The sequence below is a fragment of the Passer domesticus genome, chromosome 5 (genome assembly GCF_036417665.1).
Source record: "Passer domesticus isolate bPasDom1 chromosome 5, bPasDom1.hap1, whole genome shotgun sequence".
Taxonomy (NCBI): domain Eukaryota; kingdom Metazoa; phylum Chordata; class Aves; order Passeriformes; family Passeridae; genus Passer; species Passer domesticus.
Window position 1 is genome coordinate 76483704 of NC_087478.1, and position 22613 is coordinate 76506316.

Below are 22613 nucleotides of genomic sequence, written 5' to 3' on the forward strand. Positions count from 1 at the left end.
AGCATCCCAGACTGTCTCCACAGGGATGTTGCTTGGTGTGGTGCATCATGGAGAGAGCTGCCTTTCAGCCATTTCTCCTCAGAGCCCTTGGTGGAATAGAAAACAATAAAGCCTGCAGAAGGAAAGGTGAATAGGGGATTCTCACTTTAGAGGTGGTCTCCTGCAAGCAAAAAACCACTGGAGCTTAGATTGAGTTTGAGGTAACACTCTTCTTCTGAGTGGAGAGTCAGACAACCAGAGCTGGCTCTGGGAGAGTTCCCACTCTGCTTTTTAGCAGCAAGTGCAGACTCCAGATGGCTTCACACAGTTTTTACTTACAGGCATGTTCAGTGTTTACAAAAGAAACAGCACTTCAGCCAAAGTTCCAAGAATCAGATTCTCTGTGGTTTTGTGAGAGACAAGAGGAGGCTCTTAATATGAGTATTTATCTTGTGTGTTTCACAACAACATTTCAGAAGTAGATATCAACCATGTGCAAACCCCAGCACAAGGAGAGCACAGGACCAGCAGTTCCCTTGCAGGATAAAGCCTTCCTGCACTTGTAGAGCACCCCTTGTATATCTGTGTCTGTATATTCACAAACATTTTCAAAGAAGGTTCTTCTCTCAATGCTTTTGAGCAGCAGCACCTACATTTAATGAAGAAAAGCCATCATTCTCCCATGACATCCCTTGAATGACACAACAAACACCATTAATGGTGAGCAAAGTTTTTACAGGAGAGAATGGTATCTTCTCAATACATTTGCTTCCAAGAGGACACCATCTTTCTCTTTGAATCCTGGGCAATAGCATTTCCCATGGCTCAGTTTCGCCATGCATTTGGAAGAGATGGCTTTTCCCCTGTGTTTACCACACTGTTGAGCTGTATCAGTTGGTTGGTGACCAAGACACATTTGCATTGTTCAGGGCCACCAGCAGGCTCGTGGCAGCCTTCCGCAACTCTTCCTCCTTCACTGCCTTCCCAACAGACATCAACAGCTTCATTGTCTGCAGTGAAGTCTGCACCTGGCTGTCCAGTATCCTCAGGAGGAGATCCTCGATGTCACTGTTGGGTAGGTGCTCTTGCTGCTGGCCACTGGCTGTCACCTCTGTGGCTTCTGGGCCGGAAGGATTTGGCAGTGTGCTCACAGGTAAGGAGGCGGGGATCACATCTGCCTCTGTGTCAGGTATGGAGTGAGATGTGGGAGACATGGGGGGAACTGGCAGGGGACTAAAGCTGCTAGATGACATGGCATCACTGGTTATGATGGTGTCAGCGCCTGCTGCGATGCGCTGCTTCACTCTGCTGTGTTCTGGGCACACGGTCCTCTGTGGAGGAGAAAACATTCCTCTGGAGAGCCTTAGGAGCAGGCACTGAGGCACAGCCCTGTTCTGTGCGTTTAGCTCTCACTGCACAATCTCATCTTTCCTATTTCCTACTAAGATGAGCTCAGGAAAGCAAAATAAACCTTCATATCCTTTCCTTGTCAAGTCTCCCCATAAACTTCTCTTGCGATTCACAGCTCTCTTTGCTCTCTTCTTCTGGCCTATGTGAATCCCCCTTTCTTCTGGAGAAACCTAGATTGTCCCAAATTCGTTGGGAATGAGAGCTGGGGAAGAGGGCTAAGGTGGTCCTCAAAGGTTCATTTTCTTCAAGAATGCCTTCTGCAAAGTCTCCTTTTTGGCAAGTGGCTGCAGGTGCCATCTGAGTTAGCTAATCAGCTTGGTGTGAGTGCCCCTGGATGATGGGCTGCCCATGGTTCTCTTCTATCTTCCCTGTCATTTAGCTTTCTGTCTTCCCACTTACTCATATTCAGGGCTCCCTCTTTTGCCTGCTAATTGCCCAGAGCACACCATAGTCTTCAGGAAATAGCTGAATAACTCACCTTAAGGAAATACTTTTTCATAATACAGCGATAAAGAGAAAAGGTGCAGAAGTTGTGGAAGAAAGGATTTCCTGGCAGTTCGGAGCATACAGGCCCTAGAAAGAGGCAAATAAAGACACAGACCCAAATAAAGTGACAGACTCCAGCACTGGCATCCCCCTTAGCAATAACCTCCCTGTGGAGTGACATCCCTCCATGAAAACCCCTGTGTCATATGGGGACCTTTTGAGAAACTCCACTGCTTCTTGGTCATGTTCATGACCCAAGGGGTGAGAGGAGGCTGGTCCTAGGGACACATGTGGATCCAATGGAGTGTGAGAGAGGATGCCCATGAGCTTTCTCCTCACTGCAGGACTGCTACCCACCTCTCTCCCCGTTCTTTTCCTCCCCAGATCCTGAATGTTTCCCAGTGATCAGGGCCATGCAGGACTCCTGTCCAACTGCCTGCCCTTGGGAATCATGGTTGGCTTTACCTGAAGGGACGACTCCGTGGTTTTCATACTCATCCAGTCTCCGGACGAGCGAGTTCTTGCAGCCGTACAGCTCGCGAAGGTGGCAGGCAGTGGTGGCTTGGATGGTGATCCGCAGGAACTTGAAGAACTGGTGGTATTCCTGGTCAGAGAGTGGTGTTCCTGGCTGCTGTGCCTTTGTGCCCCGAGGGCCGGCTATGCAGCCCCAGCCCAAGAGCACTGGTGGAAAATAGAGTGCAGGGAGTCAGAGGGAGAAGGAAATGCTAACCACGACATGTTCGGAAGAGATGGAGGACTGAATCCAGATCTCTGTTGCCTTTTCTGGGTGCAGGATCCAGCACATGGAAAATGCATTTACAAGCTAGAGATGGAAGGTCCAGACCTGTGGAAAACTTGCTATGCCCATGTTGAAAGTAGTGACAGTACATGGCTGAGAGACCTTCACCAAAGCTCTGGAGATTCAAATCTTGAATTGGGAGAAATGTCTTGGAAGTCATGGCTGAAACTGAGAATATTGCTCTGTTGTTGGGGCTGGAGCAAGTAGACTATTTCCTTCCAAGATTTTTAGCCTCTGCAAACTCTTCCTCTGGCTAAATAGGTCTTTAACCAAGGTCCTCTCTCAGACCTCTTTCTCCTGCTTCCCCTGTTGCTTTACTGGGCCAACTCTTCCCTCTTAGCTTTGTGGGTTAACTCCAGACCTGTGCCTTAGCACTTGTGTCTGGTTTAATGCTGTTTAATGCTGTCTCTGTCACAGCATCTCCAGTTTCCACCTCTGCTCCAGCCTGTGCCCACTGCATCCAGATCTGACTCCTGTCTGGCTCTTAGGTCGTTCTGTGGCCTTCCTTGATTAATAAAATACCAAATCCATTGGTGAAAACTGCCAAAATTATAAGCCCTGGGATCTTTGCTCCTGAGGCATTGGAGGGTGCTTCATCCCTTCCTTTTGCCTACAAGCTGAGGAGCGACAGGGAGAGTGCAGAGCAGCTGGGCTGGCTGCCCTTTCTCACAACTGGCTTTGCAGGAGGGACATTTCCTACTCACCAGACAAAGCCAGATAAGCCCACAAGGCCGTCATGACACTGGGAGCAGTGCCTGTGACAGTTGGGACCCACCTGCACTGCTGGAGCTGTCACCTCTGCTGCTCTGCCACTGATGTCACAGACACCTGCGTTCTGAACACTCCATCCTCCGCTGCTCCTGCTTCCTCCCTGCTGTCCCCTCCCCCAGGCAGTGTTTGTGCATGAACAGGTGTGTGTGACTCTTTCTTTCTGCTCACTGCCAGCCCTGTAAAATCCATCTGGAAAGAGGCAGTCAAACAGTTATTTTTCTGGAGCACAGGACAGGAAATTCTGCCTTTGGGCTGCTGCTGTTGATAATGTGTAAGCAGATCAAAATCTTGTCTCTTGCCCAGATCTGTGTGTGCTTGGCTGATCCATTAAGACAGGATCCACAAAGCAATAAACAAGACTCCAGACCATAGCAGAAAACACTAGGAAGAAAAGTGATGGAGAGAAAATGGTTTGAGGAGTCGATAGTTTTCTTACACAAAACTCATCAGGAGGCATTTTTGGCCTGGAAGTGCAGCAGGACAAACATCCAGACACCTGTGAGAAGGCAGCAAGCTGTCAGGTGGCTCTCTGGACATCTGGTTGACCTGTGTGTGCTACCTGAGCTGGCCCTGGTTATTGGACCTGAACAGTGGTGTCACACAGGACAGAAAGTGATCCTGACTCATGTTTCTGGGCACCATTTTTCTATGGTCTATGTTACTTTCAGCTCCTAAATATTTATCCTCCTGTAATCTCATCCTACAGCACTGTTACTATGACAGGCATTTATTATGTCTGTTTTCCTCCCTCTGACCAGGACCTGTAGTCCCCAGCTTGGCTTTAACCTTTTGGATAAATGAAGAGAAGCAGGTTTTTCACCAGAAGCAGCCCAACACTGTAGTAAGTAAGTACTTGTAAGTAGTAAACTATTTACAAGGTGAGAAATTGTCTGGGAAGGAAAGAGCTGAATGCTGAAAATTGGGGGTGTACCACGCTGCACACTCCACACTGACCTTGCCCCTTCTTCTCCCTCAGTAAATAGATTCTACTTCCAGAAGGATCTGTAGGCAGATTATAGCAAAATCCTGTGGTATCTAATACCCTTTCAAAAGACCATATCCAAAATGAAATCAATCTTCTGTATTTTTCAGCAAAGAATATACTCATAATGTTAAAAGGCATGAACCAAAGTATGGCTTTTTCTTCTTTTTGTGCTCACAATATTTGACAATATTTGGGTCAGTTTGCTGCTTTGAGGTGCTTTTGAGTACCTTTGTACTGCAAATGTTCTTCAGTCCTGAGTGTTGTAAACAAAACTTTGAGGATTTAATCTGCTGCATCACATCCTGTTCCATGTGACAGGATGATGTTCAGTCTGTAAGCAGTGCTGTCCAGCCCATTGTACCTCACACTCCAGCATGAATTTCCAACATATGTCTCCAAATAAGTATAACCTATGAAAAACCAGGAGCCTCCAAATGTTTCAGTCTAAAGGTTAATAAAACAGTTTATAATTTTACTCAGTTGTCTTTCTGTTCTGTAGATGAAATCTGCTGCAGAGCTTTCTTTTTAACAAAAAGGGCTACGACTAGAAGGACGAAAGGAAATGAATAGTTTGCTGGGCAGGGGTGGATGTTTCTGTGCTGTAGGCTGATTTCTTCCATGATCCAGCATGGGAATATTGGCTGAAGAGAAGTGATTCAGGCGGAAGGAGGAGAAGTAGCTACAGTGAGAATTATTAAGGAAAGCAGTCATGATGTTCTTCTAACCTTGCTGGACATGGGAACTTTGAAGGCAAGCAGGTGGATCTTGCCCTTTAGGGCTGTAACTTTGACAGAGGATCCCCTTTGCAGTCGGTGCTGCAGTGGCCTCCCATCCTGGAGTCACATTCCCTTCCCGCTCATCTCAGTCTCCATGCCCTTACTGTGCCCTGAGAAGATACCAAGGGGCTGTCTGCCGTGCTGTCAGCTCATGGTGGGTGACATGCAGCAGGTCTTGGTGGTCTCCGTGTCTGGCTTTTCCCCTCAGGGAAGAAGGGAGTTACTCATTGTTAGTTCCTGTGTTCACTCCAGCGGGGGACAGGACCGTGGGTGGCGAGCAGAAGGGCAGCTTTCATCAGGAAGGTTCAATGAGAGCTGAACTCCATCTGTTCCCCTCCCAGAAGCTCACAGGAGATTCCCTCTGGGAGGCCAAGCACAGACAGGATCACAAGTAGGAGCTGGAAATACAAAGTGAGAGGGAGACATGTTTTCCAAAGAGATGGGGAATGCCACCTCCTTATGGGATGGAAGTCTGGGAATGCAAAGACAGTGGTAAAGCCCACATCAGCAAGGCTATTCTTGCTGAGGATGAGTCAGACCTGCCCATATGTGTGGCTGGAGGTGCAGCAACCACTCCTCTCTGGCTAAGCAATAGGGCCTGCACACCAAGGGCAGCCCCACATCTGTGTGGAGTGCGGGCACAGCTCCTGCTGGAGCTCAGCTCTCAACGTGCCCCTGAGGATCCACCATGGTGAGACCCTACAAGTGTGAGGAGTGTGGGAAAGTGGTCCAGCACAGCCCTCGGTGCCCACCTGAGGATCCATGCAGGAGCCAAGCCCTACAAGTGTGTCCAATGTGGGAAAAACTTACTGAAAAGCTCAAGACTTAAAGTGCATTTGAAAATCCACACAGCCAAAAAGCCTTATAAATGTCTGGTGGGTAGAAAAATCCTCACTTCCCTCTCACTTCTGCCTTAAATCTGGAGTGGATGTTGAGAGCAGGAACATAAAGTAGTTTTTGGGGGTAGCTGAATGCACGGTGAGAGCCACAGTGAGAAGAGACTGACTGGAGACATCGTATATCTGGTGTTAGGGCTGCCTGCTTAACCCCAGAGGCACAAAGGTCTTCAGGAGACCTGGAAACAGGGAGTTAGTCCCAAGTGTCAAGTGCTGAGAGTTTAGGAAGAGTGCCAAGAGCCTGAGGAATGAGCACCAGCTTCAGGGTAAGTGGGGACTGTGAATATACACTAGAAAAATAACTGGGAGAATTGGGCTTGTAAAATATGGCTAAGGTGAAGATCAAAATAAAGTGTTCCAGGTTGGTTCTGACTCAAAACTTTGGCATGTTAGATGCTGTAATAGTCTTAGGAACTCTTCTTTCTACTACCTTCCCTTATTTTTCATGAACAGAGTAAGTTACACAGTGTTTGACAAGGCATTTCCAGATCTTTTCAGAGTGAGTCTTTGGAGCTGAACTTAAATCTGTTCGTCTTTTCTTTCTATTTTCCAAATCTTACATGGGAAAAAGAATTCCTGCCTCGTGATAGCTAGGTAACACAAAACTAATGGCTGTTCCCACAAAACCTGGATGCAGAAGTGCTTCCAGTTGAAAGGCAATCTGTAGCTTCTCCCAGATTTGTTGTTGTTGATTTGAAACACCTTTCAATGTGGGAGATAACAAAACATGGATAAAAATGTGGCCTTGTATTATTTAACTCAAAAAGAAAGGACTTGCTCCTAGATGTCCTAGTCTGAACCAGCACACGATGAGTTCTCACTGCTGGTCCAGAGTTGTGTTCTTTTTATGCCGCTCTTCTTTAGGTCGCAGTTGTTTCCAGAGTATTAACATACACAGTTCGGCATTTAAGGACTGAGTATTGTATAAACCCCTTCTCTATGGCAGTGTGTCATTACTGTGCGTTCCCTTCCTAAATAAAACTTTTTGTTTTTTTCCCTCTGTAATCTAATTTTCTATCCCTGCGTGTGCTGGGAAGGAACAGGGAAGAGGGGTGAGCGGCTGGCCGGTTTGGTAGCTCGGGAAGGGCGGGTCTGTGCGTGCAGGGCAGCGCGGGCGGCTCTTCCGCCGCGTCACGGGAAGGGGCGGCCGCGGCCGCGGCGCCCGGTTCGAAGCGGGGCGGGATGGAGAGCGGGGAGGCGGCGGGTTCCGTGCCGGGCCGGTTCCCGTTCCCCTACACTCCGTACCGCATCCAGGAGCAGTTCATGGAGGCGCTGTACGGCGCGCTGGAGGCCGGCCGCGTTGGCATCTTCGAGAGCCCCACGGGCACGGTGAGGCGGCGGGGCCGAGCCGCGGCTGGGGCCGAGCGGGGCCGCGGCGGTGGCGGCAGCGCTGCTCACCGTGCCGGCTCTCCGTGACAGGGAAAATCGCTGAGCCTCATCTGCGGGGCGCTGTCGTGGCTCCGGGACTGCGAGGAGAAGCGGCGGCAGGAGGAGGCGCAGCTGCTGGCGCTCGGGGCCGGCGCGCAGGACGCGCCGAGCCCGCAGCAGGCTCGGCCGGGCAGCGCGGACACGGCCGGGCAGCCGGACTGGGTCACGGCCTTCGTGCAGAAGAAAGAGGAGCGGGACATGGTGGACAGGCTGAAGGTGGGGAAGGCTCCTGTGTGAAAGGATCGGGAGGGCTGATATCATTAGTCACAGAATGGCTGGGGCTGGAAGGGACCCGTGGGGATGACCTGGAACAGCCCCTCTGCTCGAGCAGAGTCCCTCAAGCGCGGTACCCAGTGCCCAGCGGCTTTTTAGCATCTCCCGGGAAGGGAACTGCACCCCTTCTCTGGGCAAACTGTTCCTGTATCCTGGATGGTGAGTGGAGAACACGTGAGGCAAATTTGGTGGTGTTGTGTCTTTGCCCAAGACAGGAAACTATAGCTTTGAGCAGAGTACACTCAGTAGGGGAGCACTCCGGGGGAAGGGCACCCGGTACCGGCAGTTTTGTTTCCATTAGTCTTTTTTCTATGCGCAGAGCATAAGTAGTGATACCAGGACTAAATCCACTTCATCCTGCCCACACTCTCCCATTTTTGTAGGAAGAGCAGATCAGAAGGAAAAAGCGAGAAGATCGTCTTGAGAAAATTCGGCACAACGTGCAGTTAAAATACGCAGCAAAGAGGAAGGTGAGTTATTCCACAGAGATCAAAACTTGCTGGTTTGGTTACCTTCAGTGTTGTTCATATTTGCTTATGTGTGACTTCACACTGACTTTTCCAACCCACCTGTTTGAGGAGTTCTTTGTATGAGGTTTTTGAAATTGGTCATCCAAAATTATTTGGTAAATTTTCTTTTAAAAGTACAGATGTGAAAAACAATTTGTGCATTGATAATTTCCTGTGACAGTTTTTGTGTGTGGGCAGAAATTATGTGCGTTCTGATTGCCTCCTGGCTTTCTGCTTTTCTTTTAAAAGCTTTAATACCCAGAGGCTTTTTTTGGAAAGATCTCTGTTTTATGAACATGTTTGAAAAGTCCGTACTTCTGGAACAAAAATGATATTAAAGTTCACAAGTATATATTTCCTCTCATTCAGGTGCATGAACTGGCCTCAGTGCTCTTGATGGGTTTTGATAATATGAGTTATACTTCCCAGAAATACTCAGTTCAGGTCCCCAAATAGATTTATTAGGCTGCCAGGCTATTAATTTCTAGTGTGCTCTATCTGAAATACTGTGTAATGTTTTGGTCAACTCCTGTCAAAATTATATGACAGAAATAGTAAAGAATGGCAAATAAAAACCAAATGGAACAAAGAACTTCTCTCTTAAAAGAAGATGAAGAGCATGTGACTTGAGAAGCATGATAAAAAGCAAGAAAGTAACTGAGAGAAATATTATGGAGATTTAGAAAAGCGACTGATTAATCTTTTCTGTAGTGCTTACTAACTGCATTGTTTGTAAAATTCCATTATAATAAAATGCTCATTGACATTGGAAGATACTGTTTAGAGATGGAAAAAAATGAACTTTCCTTTGTCATAACACAAAAGTTAATCAGAAAACTATTCTTCAGCAGTTCAATTGAATTTTTGTAGAAAGATAGACTTGTGTTAGAGTAACAGTCATACAACTGGAGAAAAAACAGCAAGAGAAATCTTGTTCCAAACCAGATGCTGAGCTGATTCTAGCTTTGTGTTAAATGTGCAGAGAGTGTTTGATTATGTCTTTACATGTTTGTTTGTTCAGGTTTATTTGCACACGATTTTCTCTCAGGCAGACATGCTTTATGGGCCACTTTAAGTAGCTAATACTGGATTACATGAACATTTCATTGAGGGTCTTTTAGTTCAGCAGGCCTTTTGCAGAGAAGGTCCTTTATGTTTCCTCTTCATAACCATTTGTGTGGGCAAGTCTTTGGTTGTTGGTAGCAGCTGCCTTCTGTAGGGCTGAACAGCTTCAGCCTTCTGTGAGGGACTGTGCTGAGTTCTGACCTGTTCATGCCATAAAACAGCCCCTGTGCTACTCTCTTTTTATGTGGGAAACACTGTGCCTTTGTATTCCTTCCAGAGATGTGAGGAGGATGAGGCAAAGCTCCTTCTTCAGCTCAGCAAGGAGGCTCTTTCACAGGGAGCTGGAGAGGGTGCTCTAGACCAGCTGGATCACAATGAGGAGGAGCTGATTCTTGCTGAGTATGAGAGTGATGATGAAAAGAAAGTGGTATCTGGGTAAGGACAGGGACTGAGGGGATTCCATGTGAAGGAAACATTTTCTGTCTAATTTTTGTCTTGCCCTGATTAAAGAAGTTGTGCAGATTTTATTAAAAAGTGTTTCTCACCTTTTCAAACAGTGTAAGGTGGTGGTTGTTCTGGGGTTTATTTAATTGGTTGTTTGAAGGGGATTTTTGTTTTGATTTTTTTAAACTTTTGTTAGATTGATCTGAGTGACTTGAAGTGCTTTCTGAGAAAGTGCATCTTAAAATGTGTAGCAGTGTCCTGCCTTTATCCATGGCCAGCTTCCCAAAGAGTGCCTCTGGGTGCTGAGTGAATGACTCGAGATAAAATTCCTTGCATTAGAAAGCAGAATGGAACTCAGGGCACCACAGGAAGCTGTCAGTTCTGCAGATCAGCACTGGCATCTTTTGATACTCTAAAGGCAGAGATGTTCACATTTCTGAAGACAGAGCTTTGGCATGAAAATCCCATGCACACTGTTCTCTCTCATGCATTTGCTTTATGCAGAAAGCCAGAAGCCATACTTCAGCACAAAAAAAATCAAAACAATTTAAATGACAAATTTACTAATTAGTGTCTAGACATATCCTTCTGCCTTAAAAATTGAAGAACATTTAACTACTTTTTTTATATGTACGTAGTCTATCAAACATTGAACTGCTGTTTTTGAGGAGCTCAATGGCAGCTGAATGCTTTCCTGATGCCCTTCTTTATGTCATATCTGGAGGTAAATTGCTTCTAATAGGAAAGCTTTACAAAAATAAATAAATGAGGTCACCAAAGAATAGTATAGCATTGATTAGCTTATGCCTGAGGCTTAGAAGCCCCTGAATCAAAAGAAAAAAAATTTTTGAACTTTGAAAAAAGGCACAGCCGAGGAGAGATTTTTCCTTTAAAGAGAAAGGCTTGACTTGATTATGCACACTTACACTGTTCTTAAAAAGTTAAATTTTCTTTTACCACTTGAGGCTCTTTTTGAGATGACTTAATCATCTCTCTTGAGACACCAGTCGTGTTGTGGAGCATCATTTGATTCTTGCTGTCAGTGGTCTGCTGAAAGGAAACTGAGCTTTCTCTTTTCTTAGGCTGGAAGAAGATGATGATGATGATTTGGAAGAGGAGCATGTGACTAAGGTGAGATGAGGAAATTAAATAGTGCCTCTTCATAAAATAGTGTAGGAGTGAGCAGAATTATGGCTTCCTTGCACCTTTCCAACAGTCAGGCAGTACAGAAGGATTTAGGAACTAGCTTCCAAAACCTGCCAGGTTTGTTGATAAGGACAGCTAGATCTGCTGTGTTCATCTCCTTCTGGACTACACTGCCTGGCTAAGCAGCTTGCTGTGCTAGCACTGCTTAGTTTTTGCTGTGGCTTGCTATAAAAGCACACAGCAATAAATAGTTTTTTATTACTGTCCCATGGTGAGTCCCTGTTTTATAGAGACCTTGGAAAATTAAATGGAAACAAAAGCAAATGCAGAGGAGAAAACAAAGATGGGGCTTTTGGCCTCAGCAGTTTTAAGATGACACTCAAACATGTGCTTTTCCTTGTGCTTGAGCAAGGTGAGCCTTGCTGAAGTGCTTGTAGGATTGGTCATAGGTAGGGATTGGCTTCTGTATTCTTCTGTCTTCCCTTTGTTCTTCCTCACTGCAGATCTACTACTGCAGCCGCACTCACTCCCAGCTGTCCCAGTTTGTGCATGAGGTGCAGAAAAGTCCTTTTGGCAAAGACACACGTCTGGTGTCCTTGGGATCCAGGCAGGTACGTGGTGGTGTTCTCAGGCACCCAGAACACATTGACAGGAGCTCTGTGGATCTGGTGCCACAGAAGTCACCTTGGGGAGGACTGGCTGAGTTTCCTGTTGAAAAACTAAGGCAGCCATGGGTCGCAACACAGATCTCTGTGATGTACGTTTTTCTGTGAACTCTGTTTTGGTAATTTATCCTTTGATGTAAATACAAGAATATGTTTTACCTTTTCTAATATGGGTTATTACAGGAGTCTGAGTCACTGAGAAGGTGCTCCTCTTAGTAGACTAGTACTTCTGGCAGCATTTTCAGACGCCCTCTTTTTTTCATTTTTTTTGTGTAGCAGTGAGCCCTCTTTTTCTCTTTTTTTTTCTCCTAAGTTTCTGTGAGTTTTGAGCATGCTTGTAGCAGTTAGTATGTACAATGTCTAACTGGTAGACTTTTCATTTTTGGAATCTGGCCTGAAATTGATTTAAAGAAAATCTTTCATTTTACAGCAGGGGGTGCTCATGGGGGCACTCAGCTGTGAACTGACTCCCTTCCTGTTCCTCTCTTTGCACGTGCCAGAATCTGTGTGTGAATGAGGACGTGCGACGCCTGGGCGCTCTCCAGCTCATCAATGACCGCTGCATGGAGATGCAAAAGAACAAACATGGTAAGAATGCCCCCAGCCTGGGGAAGCAATTCCTAAAAAAGGTGTCATGAAAGTGTGGAGACAGTCGACACTGCCAGTCAGTTCTAGCAGGAGGGGTAGAAGCTTGAAAATGACAGGCTGGAGGAATGGGAATCCTTGGTGCTTTTCTTGATCTCCAGGCTATGCTGAGATCAGGATAAATTTTCTGAGTGTCTTAAGCAGGTCAGGACTTCTGCACAGAAAGATACTTGTGTTTGTTAACTCAATGCTAGAAATGTTGGAAGATGTCACATGCTAAATCTAACTGGCAAGAGTAGTGTCCGCTGTGGGGATGGAAATATTACTGCTGAATAATTTAAAGATAGGTGATAGGTCAGGAATACACAGGACAAAGCTTGCTTTGAAATTCATGAGGTTCTGCAAAGTGGTTATTCTAGGCTGTTGTGTGTGTTGCTCATAGCTTTCTTTTGATTTCTGCTGTTAGAAAAGAAGAGCAGTGAGGACAATGAGGGGAAGAAGAGACGTGTGAGTCGCATCGTGTGCCCATTTTATTCGTTTGAGCAAATGCAGTTTCTCCGTGATGAAGTTCTGGTGGAAGTGAAGGATATTGAGCAATTGGTGTCCTTGGGAAGGGAGACTAAAGCCTGCCCATATTATGGGAGTCGATTTGCTATTCCTGCTGCTCAGGTAAGGCTTAATAGTTTTAGTGGCATTAATGCCAGGCACTCTATGAATGAACTGATGGCCTGCTCCCTCTAGTACTGTTACTTAGATTGGGGGAGTCTGTAAATCGACCTGTGTTTCTGTCTGCTGAAGTTTTGCTCAGAAAGCAAAGGAAAATGACAATTTCCATAAGAATTCATAAGGATGCTGTATGTCTCAGCATTTTGAAATACTTGAGCAGTTCAGCAAGTGTGAGGCAATATTGACATACAGATGTACTCTTAGATCTTACACCACTCTTCTTTCTTGCTGGGTTCTCTCTGAAGACATGCTTTCAGTGCTCCAGAGGAGATCTAGAAGGTATCCTGAGCCCATATGCAATTGTAGCTTAATCATTTCTCTTGAGCTTACATCCCAGTGCCCCTCTCAAGCATGTGCTCCTGGTTTTGTTCTTACTTTTCCCATAATACGAGTAAGTCACTTGGCTGAATTTTGCATTGGCTGAATTTGGCATGTGCTGAATTGGCTGTATTGGTTGAATTCAGCCCTCTGATACGGGCTGTTAATGAGTGGCTGTAGAATGCTTTAAGTTTGTAAGGATGAGAGCTGGAATCAGGGCACTGTGTGCCTCTCCTGTAGCTGGTGGTGCTGCCCTATCAGATGCTTTTGCATGAGCCTACCAGGAACGCTGCTGGGATCAAGCTGAAGGACCAGGTTGTGATCATTGACGAGGCCCACAACCTCATAGACACCATCACCTGCATCCACAGTGCCGAGGTCAGCGGCTCTCAGGTGAGTCACAGCCTGGCCTGCTGATGGAGAGGGGGGTCTGCTTCCCACAGTGCTATTTCTTCTCTCCTTTATAACAACAGCTTCTGCTTTCTGTTTCTGTAGCTGTGCTGTGCCCACTCCCAGCTGTCGCAGTACATGGAGCGATACAGGTGAGGATCTTGGGGAAAAACAGCTCAGCAGAGGCAAGGTCTGTGGATGCCTTGGTTTATCCCATGGTTGCAGAGTCTTTCTTGCTTTTCCCCAGTGGAAAGTAACTGCACTAAGAGTTCTGCAGATGAAAAGACACTTGCTTCATTATCTCTGTCTAGAATCCATCTAAGTCAGACTCCTGGGGCTGTTATTAAGCAGCGAAAAGGGGATACCCTGAGGATTCTGTTTTCCCCTTATACACTCAGTTCCTTTCCCAATATCTCCCTCTAATCACTTCTATTTTGTGATGCAGAGTTTCTAAAGATTCAGTCTTTCATGTCTCTCCCTCTCCCTTAGTCTTTCATTGTGCTGACAGGCATTATGGTAGAAGCAGGAAGCTCTGAGGAGAAGGAAGCTGTATGTGGGTTTTGGCTCTGCACCTTGCCATCCCTGCAGTGGCTGATTGTTGTGTTCAATGATAATAACTCTAAATGTTTGGAGCATTATTGCAATAGGATCTTGAGGCATCACTGCCATTGTGATAAACCAACTAATTAATATGCAAAGAGAAGTGCAATGGTAGGAACAGTGGGGGGAGCAAGGGTAAATGCTTTGGGATCACCTTGGGCAGGATATCCAGATGACTGTGTCCTGTCACAAACAGGGAGAGTGAACATAGAAGAAATCTTAGTTCCTGACTCTCCAAAATGAAGAAGAATTCATGTACTTGTTTCTGCAGCTCATCTGCTTCGCTTAGTCCCTGAAGAGGTTTTGGGGCCTCATTGCATCTCATTTTTCATAGGAAACGTTTGAAGGCAAAGAACTTGATGTATATTAAGCAGATCCTGTATTTATTGGAGCAGTTTGTGGCTATGCTGGGAGGTAAGCAAACCTTTTGTGTCTCCAGGGATACTGATAAACTTTGAGCTAGTTGCTACTTCCTCAGGACACTGTCCCCCTTCCTCCTCTGCAGGGATTGCAGGGAAGTGTTGCTTATGGATAGGCTCAGATGCCAGTACTTTATTTCACAGACTGGTTTGTACATGGGGAAGCTGATTGAGGTCTACTGGAACCCTTTTCTTTGTTTCACTAGCTTAGGAGCAGCAGATGACATTGTAAGTTGGTAGAGGCAGTTTCCTTTTCTGTGTGGTTTTGAGATCCAGTTGAAGTGGGGATGATGTAAGATGCTAAGTGAGGAATACAACAGATGTATAACAGATGTATAACAGTGTAGCACAAGAACTGCATGAAATAAATCTCTAGGTCATCTGGCAGCAAGGCCTCTGTGTGTGTCAGCATGCATCTGCAGAATGAATCTTTCTTGAGTGGTGCCTTTCCTTTATGAGAAAATATTTTGCTTTGATTTTAGGTCCACAGGAATTTGCAAGGCTTGCTCCTTTTCTGCAGTGATCTGTTTCCTAGACCTTAGTGTGTCTTGAGGAGAGCATGTCCTAACTTCATATAGAACTTCCTCCCTGCCAGGGGAAATGCAGCCCTTTGGGGCAGGGGCTGCAAAAGTGAGATGTGAGGTTGGTGTTAAAGTGTAGGACATCAAATACAGTGAGTGGCAGTAATTAATCCTGTTCTGGCTGTTGGGCTCTGGGCATGTAGGTGTCCTTAGGTTTTTCCCCTCCTCCCAGTTGCCTGCCAGCCTCTGTGCTTCCCAGCTCCCTGCTGCTGCACTGAGGAGGAGTGAGGGATGTGTTGCAATCCCTTCACTTTGTCTTTGCAGCATGATGGCTACAAAGGGTGTGAGCATTTCTGATCACCCACCCTACCTGCTGCTTCCTGCCACAGAAGGAATGTAGGTGGTGTTCCTTAGGATGGAGCAGCATGCTTGTTCTACAATGTAAGGCTACTCTAGGGCAAATTAAAACTGAGTGGGAGCTGCTGTTTTGTCTGTATAGCTACATTTTGCAGATGTGTAGTTACTTCTTGGGTTTTTTGTGCACTGTACCCATCAAGCTCAGTCTTTAGTTTCCTGCTTAATTTTGAGATAGATTCAAGCCTTCCTTGAATTGGTTTCATGCTTTACAGGTAATGTGAACCAGAATCCTGGATGTCAGGCAGTTTCCCAAACAGGTAAGACTGGAGTGAACTCCTGGGGTATGGAGCTATCAGTCAGGGACATGGGTGTGGGCAGTAAGGGGTGCAGGCCCAGCAGCAGCCAGTAATTTCTTTTCCGCTTCTCTCTCTCCTTTCAGGGACAGTGCTAAAATCCATCAATGACTTTCTATTTCAGAGCCAGATTGACAATATCAACCTCTTCAAGGTAATGCAAATGTTGTCTGTTAGGGCACAGGTGGTGGTGACTTGTTTGAGATTATTGTGTGAAAGCTAGAAGTAGAGCCTAAGCCCCTGTTTTCTAGCTGTCTGTAAGGCAAAGCTACACTGTAAGGGCTGTGGATGCAGACATTTTGCTACTCCAGTAACCTTACTCCCCTCCTTGAACCTCCAAACCCAGCACCTTAACACTGTGTGCTTCCACTCTGGAATGCCATTGTAATAAACTCTTGTCTGGCTGGTGGTGCCCACGAAGAGCTGTGCACCTCTCCCCAAAGCACAGCAAGTGACAGCCTTGCTGGACAGGGATCAAGGGCAGCAGGATGGGAGAAGGGGTGCTGAATGCCAGTTCATTTTCCTGCCTTCCTCCAACAGGTTCAGCGGTACTGTGAGAAGAGTCTTATCAGCAGGAAGGTACATGCCCTGAGGGTTCATGGTCAGCAGTGTTCCAATGCTGTTCCACACCTGCAGTTTGAGATGGAAGGGGCAGCAGCTGGGTGGGAGTCTTGTCTTCTCCATCCTGTTCTGCAAACCAACTGGTTCCTATAAAAAGTACTAGATGGGCAGATTAACTCTTGTTTATCCAGAAAAGAAAAATACAATGTGGTTTACCACGGTATTCCAGAGGGTGCCAGTTCTGTGCTGCTTGGCCTCAAATTTGCCAGCCAAGTAGGCTGCATTGCACTGGAAGGACAGACATCAGAAACTTCTTTTGCTTTTGATTCAGTGGGTGTAGGAAGGTAATGGGAGTTGATACATTCTGATTAGGCTGGTTTGTGAACACCTAATGAGAAACTTAATTTGTGGCAGGCCAGCAAACCTGCTTTTATCTTCTCTGATTCCTGCTGTTGGTCTTTCTGGCTTTTGTTTGGCAGCTTTTTGGGTTTATGGAGCGATATGGGAGCCCTGCCTCAGCTGTGAAAACCAACAAGGAGAACCAGAAGCTGGCTGGTTTGCAGGACTTTCTTCTGACCCTTCAGCAGGGATCTGAAAAGGAGGGTGAGTTCAGGCATCCTCTCTTTGTGCATCTGTGGGCAGAGTGAGGATATGGAACCCTCATTTCTGCGTGAGGAAATTCAGGAGGCAGATGTGCAGAATGAGAGGCTGAAGAAGGTGTCCTGCATGGGTGCTTTTTAACAGGTCTCACTAGCTGACCTAGGCAACTGTACATTGGATTAGTGAGGTCCATTTCAAGCTGAATGGTGTAATTCCATGTTCACACCACATGCACTCAAGCTTTGCACTTCTGTGACCTGCTAGCTCTGGGACCTGAGTAGTAGCTCTGCTTAGTGGTGCCAGCCACAAAAATCCAATTTTTAAATTTTTTTTTATTTAGCAGTGAGACAGAATTTGGCTTTTCCCCTTTAGTGGGTATTTATTCTCTGCCTGCCAGGTATTGTGCTCCTGTAGAGCATGTTTTGTGCTTAACCCCTGTCTTTAGAAGTGTGGCCTAAGTTGCCTGCCTCTCCTTTCTTTTTTGGGCCAGCAGCTAACCCCCAGAGCTCTCCTGTGGAGGCTGAGCACGAGCAGCTCCGAACTGCCTCTCCACTGATGCAGATTGAAGGATTTCTCTCAGCCCTCACAAATGCCAACCAAGATGGCAGAGTCATTCTCAACAGGCAAGGTACTGGGAAGGGTGAGCTGGGGAGAAGTGGCATGAGTCAGTCACAAGAGGGTGCTTCACTGCCACTGAGGGAGGAGATACAAGAGTCTGTGGGAAACCTGCATTTGTGCCATCTGTGATGTAGGCTGGCAGCCTTGGTCTGTCTGAGCATGCTTATGACCCCAAGGGAATTTTTAACCAAGGGCATTGGGGCCAGGGTTTGCAGAGGTCTGCTCCCACTTTGGATATCAAGTTTTATCCTGCAATTTACTGTGTCTGTTGTACAGCTCCAGGGGGATTAGGAAGCAGAAGGTAACTTCCAGGTTGGCATTACCTGCTGCTGCCTCTGTCTGTGATGAACAGTATGTCTTTACTTTGAGAGGTGGGTTACCTGCCAGAGTGCCCAGGTCAGGAGGGAGAATCTCTCGTATCCCTGAGTATTGTCACAGCTAGCTCCTGAATGCTCTTCTCTCCTTTTCCCAGGCACAGTTGGTCAGAGCAGCCTCAAATTCCTCTTGCTGAATCCAGCTGTCCACTTTGCCAAGGTTGTGGAAGAATGCCGTGCTGTCATCATTGCTGGAGGCACCATGCAACCGGTGAGGGAACAAGGGTGCTGTGCTGGGGTCCCGGGAGGTCGGTGGTGTATCTGCAAGCCGGGGTGGAAAGAGAGCAGCCAGGCTGAGCCCGTGGTAGGCTGGAACTCGCACGGGGAGCAGTGTGAGGATCGCTCTGCAGGGCCAGGGATCCCAAGGGAGCACGCCCCGAAGGCTTTGCGGGCAGTCGGTGCCGCTGTGTGCGGGCAGAGGGCGCTGCCGCTCCTCCGCCGGCCCGGGCTGCCCTTGACCGGCAGGGCTGGTGCTGCTGCTGTAGATTTTGGGCCACTGGTACTTTACTTGTCTTTGTTTTGTGATCTTAGGTGGCTGATTTCCGAGAGCAGCTGCTGTGCTGTGCTGGCGTGGACCCTGCCCGTATCGTGGAGTTCTCCTGTGGTGAGTGTGCCGGGCTGGCAGGGAGGGCTCAGCAGCTGCAAGGGCTGCAGTTTGCCTTTAGCACTATTCTGTCAGCACTCAAAGCAATGTGGCATCTTTCCTAAAAATCCGGGCAGCAAAGGGGTGTGAGCTCCCTTTCACTCTGAGCTTCCCCTGTGGTCTTGACTGGTATTAGCAGGCAGTGTGCCATGCCTTCCTCCCAGGGGCTGAGGGGCTGGCAGTTAGAACAGCTGAGTGACTTAGGCACTTTGGCTTAGCCAGGCAAACGTTTGCCTCTGTCACTAGAATGCAATTCAAGTTCTTCAGCTCATGGGGTTTGTGCCAACAGCAGTGATGTTGGCTCTCCCTACTTGTTTTTGTCCCCAGGACATGTGATTCCTCCAGAAAATATTTTACCCATCATCCTCTGCAGTGGTCCTTCCAACCAGCAGCTGGAGTTCACTTACCAGACCAGAGACCTGCCTCAGATGGTCAGTTTGTCCTTTGTTCCCTTCCTTGGGATCTCTTTTTTGCTTCACACTCTTTTATTTCAGAGCAGGGTACACTCTGTCTTTTAAGAGGGGGGCTGAGCAAAAGCCGTGACAAAGGAAATCCCAAACCACAAAAGCAGCTGCAGGTGTTTTGGGGCATTGGGGCATCTTCCTTCTTCCTGTGGGAGGCCAGTGATCACCCAAGGCTAGACACTAGGTCTGCCCCTGCTGAATCTCAAGCAGATGTGCTAACCAGCTCTCAATATCTGTTCTAATGGGACAGCTTCCATCCACTGAGGCAAACCTTCCTTTCCTGAATGACCATGGCTCCACTGCCATACAGAAACCCTGGGCTAGGGAAGAAGGCCAAGCAGTGAAGAGCTTTTTAGTGATGCCCAGCTCCGTGGGAGTTCTCACAGACCTGGCATATTTCCCACATTTTTTCCTCCCCTAAGGCATGTCATCAGGAAGGTGTGATCCTGGGATTGAGCAGAGAATTGGAGCAGCATTATCTGGGGCTCCTGTCAGCTGCAATATGCTCTAATCTCTCCTGCAGATGGACGAGACAGGTCGAATCCTGTGCAACCTGTGCAATGTGATCCCGGGAGGTGTGGTGTGCTTCTTCCCCTCCTACGAGTACGAGAAGCAGGTGTATGGACACTGGGAGAAGACAGGGCTGCTCTCCCGCCTGGCAGCCAAGAAGAAGGTGATTGTGCAGCCAGGGCAGTCAGTACTTTCCATGGAGGTGTCAAAACCCAAACAATTCCATATGCATTATGGACCTCGCTCCGAGTTGTTCCCATGGTCTGTGCAGCAGAGCAGAAGGGATGTTTATCCAGCTAATCCCTAAAGTAATGAATAAATCACACTTCCTGGGTGGCTGAGCACTGAGCTGCAATCCAAATGAGATGGATTGCAGCTATACATTCTTGAAATGCACACTCTGTGTAGTGGCCATGGGGGCAGACAGTCTTTGCTATCCATAGCCACCAGGCTTGTTCTCTTGTGGCTGGGAGGGGCTGTTCAGGTTGAGCTCCTGCAGGGAATTTGTTTTTCCCAGGCTCATCTCTGTGTCCCCTGAGCACAGACCAGCACAGCCAAGGGTTTGGCAGAGTGAGACAACAGTGCAGTTCATAAGACAAATAGCATTTTGCTATCTGCCAGAAGTAGAGCTGGGAACTGGAAGACTAGCAATGGTGACTCCTGTTGAAGGAGCAGTGAGAAACATTAAATAGGGAGATCACTGCAAATATGAAGTCTTTGCAATGACTCTCACAGGTATTTGAAAGCTGGGTATTGTAAGTTAGGCAATTCAGGTTGCAGTGCAGGGATCCTGGATCATGTGCCAGGGGAAAGAAAAAGTACATATACCCTGGCTGTGACTTGTGTGTACCAAAAGCTAAACTTACCACAGTCCCAGGTATTTCACAGCCCTGGTGATTCTTGGCATTGTGGCACATGGGGCAGCCTGTAGGTTTTTGGGTGGAAGCATTGTGCTTTATTTTTTCTGTGTTTGTAGTTACCACTCTGAGTGCATTTCAGGTGTGTCCTGTCAGGGTCCCAATGCTCTGCCTGGTTCCTCCAAGGCTTTGGGCCACACAGTTTGTTCCAAATTTCACCTCTGAATTGTTCTTGTTTTGCCTTTGCAGTCTCCAGCAAATTGGATATGCATTAGCAAGGCAATTGGGTGTAAGTGCAGCAAGTGAGACTTTCAGCTGCCCACACACAAGATCAAATCTTAGCAGGGCAAGATTCAAGGCTTTCCTGAGGTTGCTGTGGTGAGATCACACTGAGATTATATACAAATCACACAGGGAAAGTTGATTTAAATCAGAAGCTTAAATAGCTACTTTTCAATAAGTTAGTTTTGCCTTATATTTGTAATTGCCAGTTATTTTTCTACTGAAAGACTGATTTTGACTGGTAAAATTTTATATTACTTCTTGCTAACCAAAGGAAAACACAATCTGTAGGTTCTTTACATTTACAGAGAAGATAGATGTTGGACCTCTTGATTACTAGGAAAACTACTTGTATTTTAGGCCAAGGTACAGCACCTGTAAAATACAGCTTAATTAACTGCAGAGGTTTTCAGTAACTAATTAGGTGTGCTAGAATAACATAAAGATATACTACTTTATTTATGCTTTGCATGAAAAGCTAATTTATTCCCTGGGCAAGGGGAGCCCCTGCTTGCAATTAATTGATTATTCAAATTGATTGGTTCTGTCCCTATCCTCCAAGATCTTGCAGCTGTAGAGTCTCCTGACCCCAGACAGTTTTGATTCATAGGTGCAAGAGGTGCACATTGCTTTTTTGCCTCTCAGCTCTCGGATGACTTGTAACTTCTTGCAGTATTGAGCAAGTCTCCCAAAGCTGAAAGGGAATGTTGGAGGGGCAGGAGCAGCTGCTGCTCCCTTCAGAGCCCAGCTGGAAAGAGCTGTAGTGCATTTTCAGGGTGGAGGAAAAGCACTGGTTAAGTTAGTTTTTGAGGCAATTTTCCCTTCCAAGACCTCAGTTCCATATGTTGCTTAATGGCATGGGGGTAAAATGATTTGCTTTCTTTAAACTGTTTGCTTCCTGTTGCTGTAACTGATGAACTGTGCCTCACAGATCTTTCAGGAGCCTAAGAAAGCCAACCAGGTGGAGCAGGTGCTAGTGGAATATGCCAAATGCATAAAGGTAAGCTGAGCAGGCAGTCTGGTGGGAGTGTGGCCCAGTGGGTATGGGAATGCTGCAAAGGAGGGCACTTTCAACAGGGAAAGAGGGCTCTTGCCTAGGTGTGGGACTGTTTCTGAAGCACACAAATCTTCCCTGCTCTGGTTTAAGTTGCTGGTCCCTCTCCTGCAGCGCTGCAGCCAGACAGGAGGACAGATGACAGGGGCCCTGCTGCTTTCTGTAGTTGGAGGCAAAATGAGTGAAGGGATAAATTTCTCCGATGACCTGGGAAGGTAAGGTGACTGCTCCTGGAATGCCAGCTCTGGCTTGTGGTGTAGTGATTCCAAGCATGATGGGCACATCATGCAGATAGAAAATCCTGGGGAACGTGTCTTAGCTGATGCTTAAAGCAACAGGAGGGGCTGCTGGGTGGTGTAAAACCTGCCTGTCCAGGCCACTCTTCCTGTGAATAATGCAGTTAGGCTTGCTGTGCTAGATAATCCCTTGTTCTGGCACCCTGAATCCCTCTGCAGCTCTGTTCAGCACGTGCTTGTCAGACTGCTGTGCTTTATTGCTGCCTTTGGTTTGCAGGGCTGGCTGTCTTTCAGGGGTGCAGTGACCTCTAATTTATCAGTCTATTGGCAAAGTGCCCTAGGATGAGACATTAAGAATAATGCAGTCCTCCCTTGCAGGTGTGTGATTATGGTGGGAATGCCTTACCCCAACATTAGATCTCCAGAACTGCAGGAAAAAATGACTTGGCTTGACAAAACAATGGTAAGAGCCACTTACACCTCTGTCTCTTTCAATTCTGCTTTATAGTACTA

General features: G+C 46.9%; 2 protein-coding genes across 13 annotated transcripts in view; one reads left to right on the forward strand and one right to left on the reverse strand.

Moving 5' to 3' along the window:
• Window positions 1-609: 609 nt before the first annotated feature.
• LOC135301045 (acrosin-binding protein-like) lies at window positions 610-4177 on the reverse strand. Its single transcript, XM_064421201.1, has 4 exons — window positions 3379-4177; window positions 2341-2556; window positions 1868-1962; window positions 610-1310 (listed from the first exon to the last, which is right to left on the reverse strand). The coding sequence occupies exons 1-4, from the start codon at window positions 3410-3412 to the stop codon at window positions 870-872; spliced, it is 786 nt and encodes a 261-aa protein (XP_064277271.1). The 5' UTR covers window positions 3413-4177; the 3' UTR covers window positions 610-869.
• The window catches only part of DDX11 (DEAD/H-box helicase 11), a 30244-nt gene continuing 8551 nt past the window's right edge, over window positions 921-22613 (forward strand). For 4 of the 12 annotated variants that reach the window (XR_010362798.1, XR_010362800.1, XR_010362799.1 and 1 more), the window contains exons 1-22: window positions 7522-7746; window positions 8187-8273; window positions 9655-9812; window positions 10904-10952; window positions 11471-11578; window positions 12133-12220; window positions 12684-12886; window positions 13502-13654; window positions 13757-13803; window positions 14586-14665; window positions 15821-15865; window positions 15988-16055; window positions 16442-16480; window positions 16942-17065; window positions 17553-17690; window positions 18153-18265; window positions 18586-18658; window positions 19025-19128; window positions 19685-19834; window positions 21742-21810; window positions 21979-22079; window positions 22479-22563. Coding sequence is in view for 8 of the 12 variants with exons in the window: in XM_064421192.1 (XP_064277262.1) it covers window positions 7285-7431; window positions 7522-7746; window positions 8187-8273; window positions 9655-9812; window positions 10904-10952; window positions 11471-11578; window positions 12133-12220; window positions 12684-12886; window positions 13502-13654; window positions 13757-13803; window positions 14586-14665; window positions 15821-15865; window positions 15988-16055; window positions 16442-16480; window positions 16942-17065; window positions 17553-17690; window positions 18153-18265; window positions 18586-18658; window positions 19025-19128; window positions 19685-19834; window positions 21742-21810; window positions 21979-22079; window positions 22479-22563 (2454 nt within the window). In the remaining 4 variants the exon portion in view is untranslated. Of the gene's footprint in view, window positions 1133-2555; window positions 3586-4203; window positions 6369-7216; window positions 7432-7521; window positions 7747-8186; window positions 8274-9654; window positions 9813-10903; window positions 10953-11470; window positions 11579-12132; window positions 12221-12683; window positions 12887-13501; window positions 13655-13756; window positions 13804-14585; window positions 14666-15820; window positions 15866-15987; window positions 16056-16441; window positions 16481-16941; window positions 17066-17552; window positions 17691-18152; window positions 18266-18585; window positions 18659-19024; window positions 19129-19684; window positions 19835-21741; window positions 21811-21978; window positions 22080-22478; window positions 22564-22613 lie in introns of those variants that run through there. The other 8 variants (XM_064421193.1, XM_064421197.1, XM_064421195.1 and 5 more) reach the window with 8 other exon arrangements.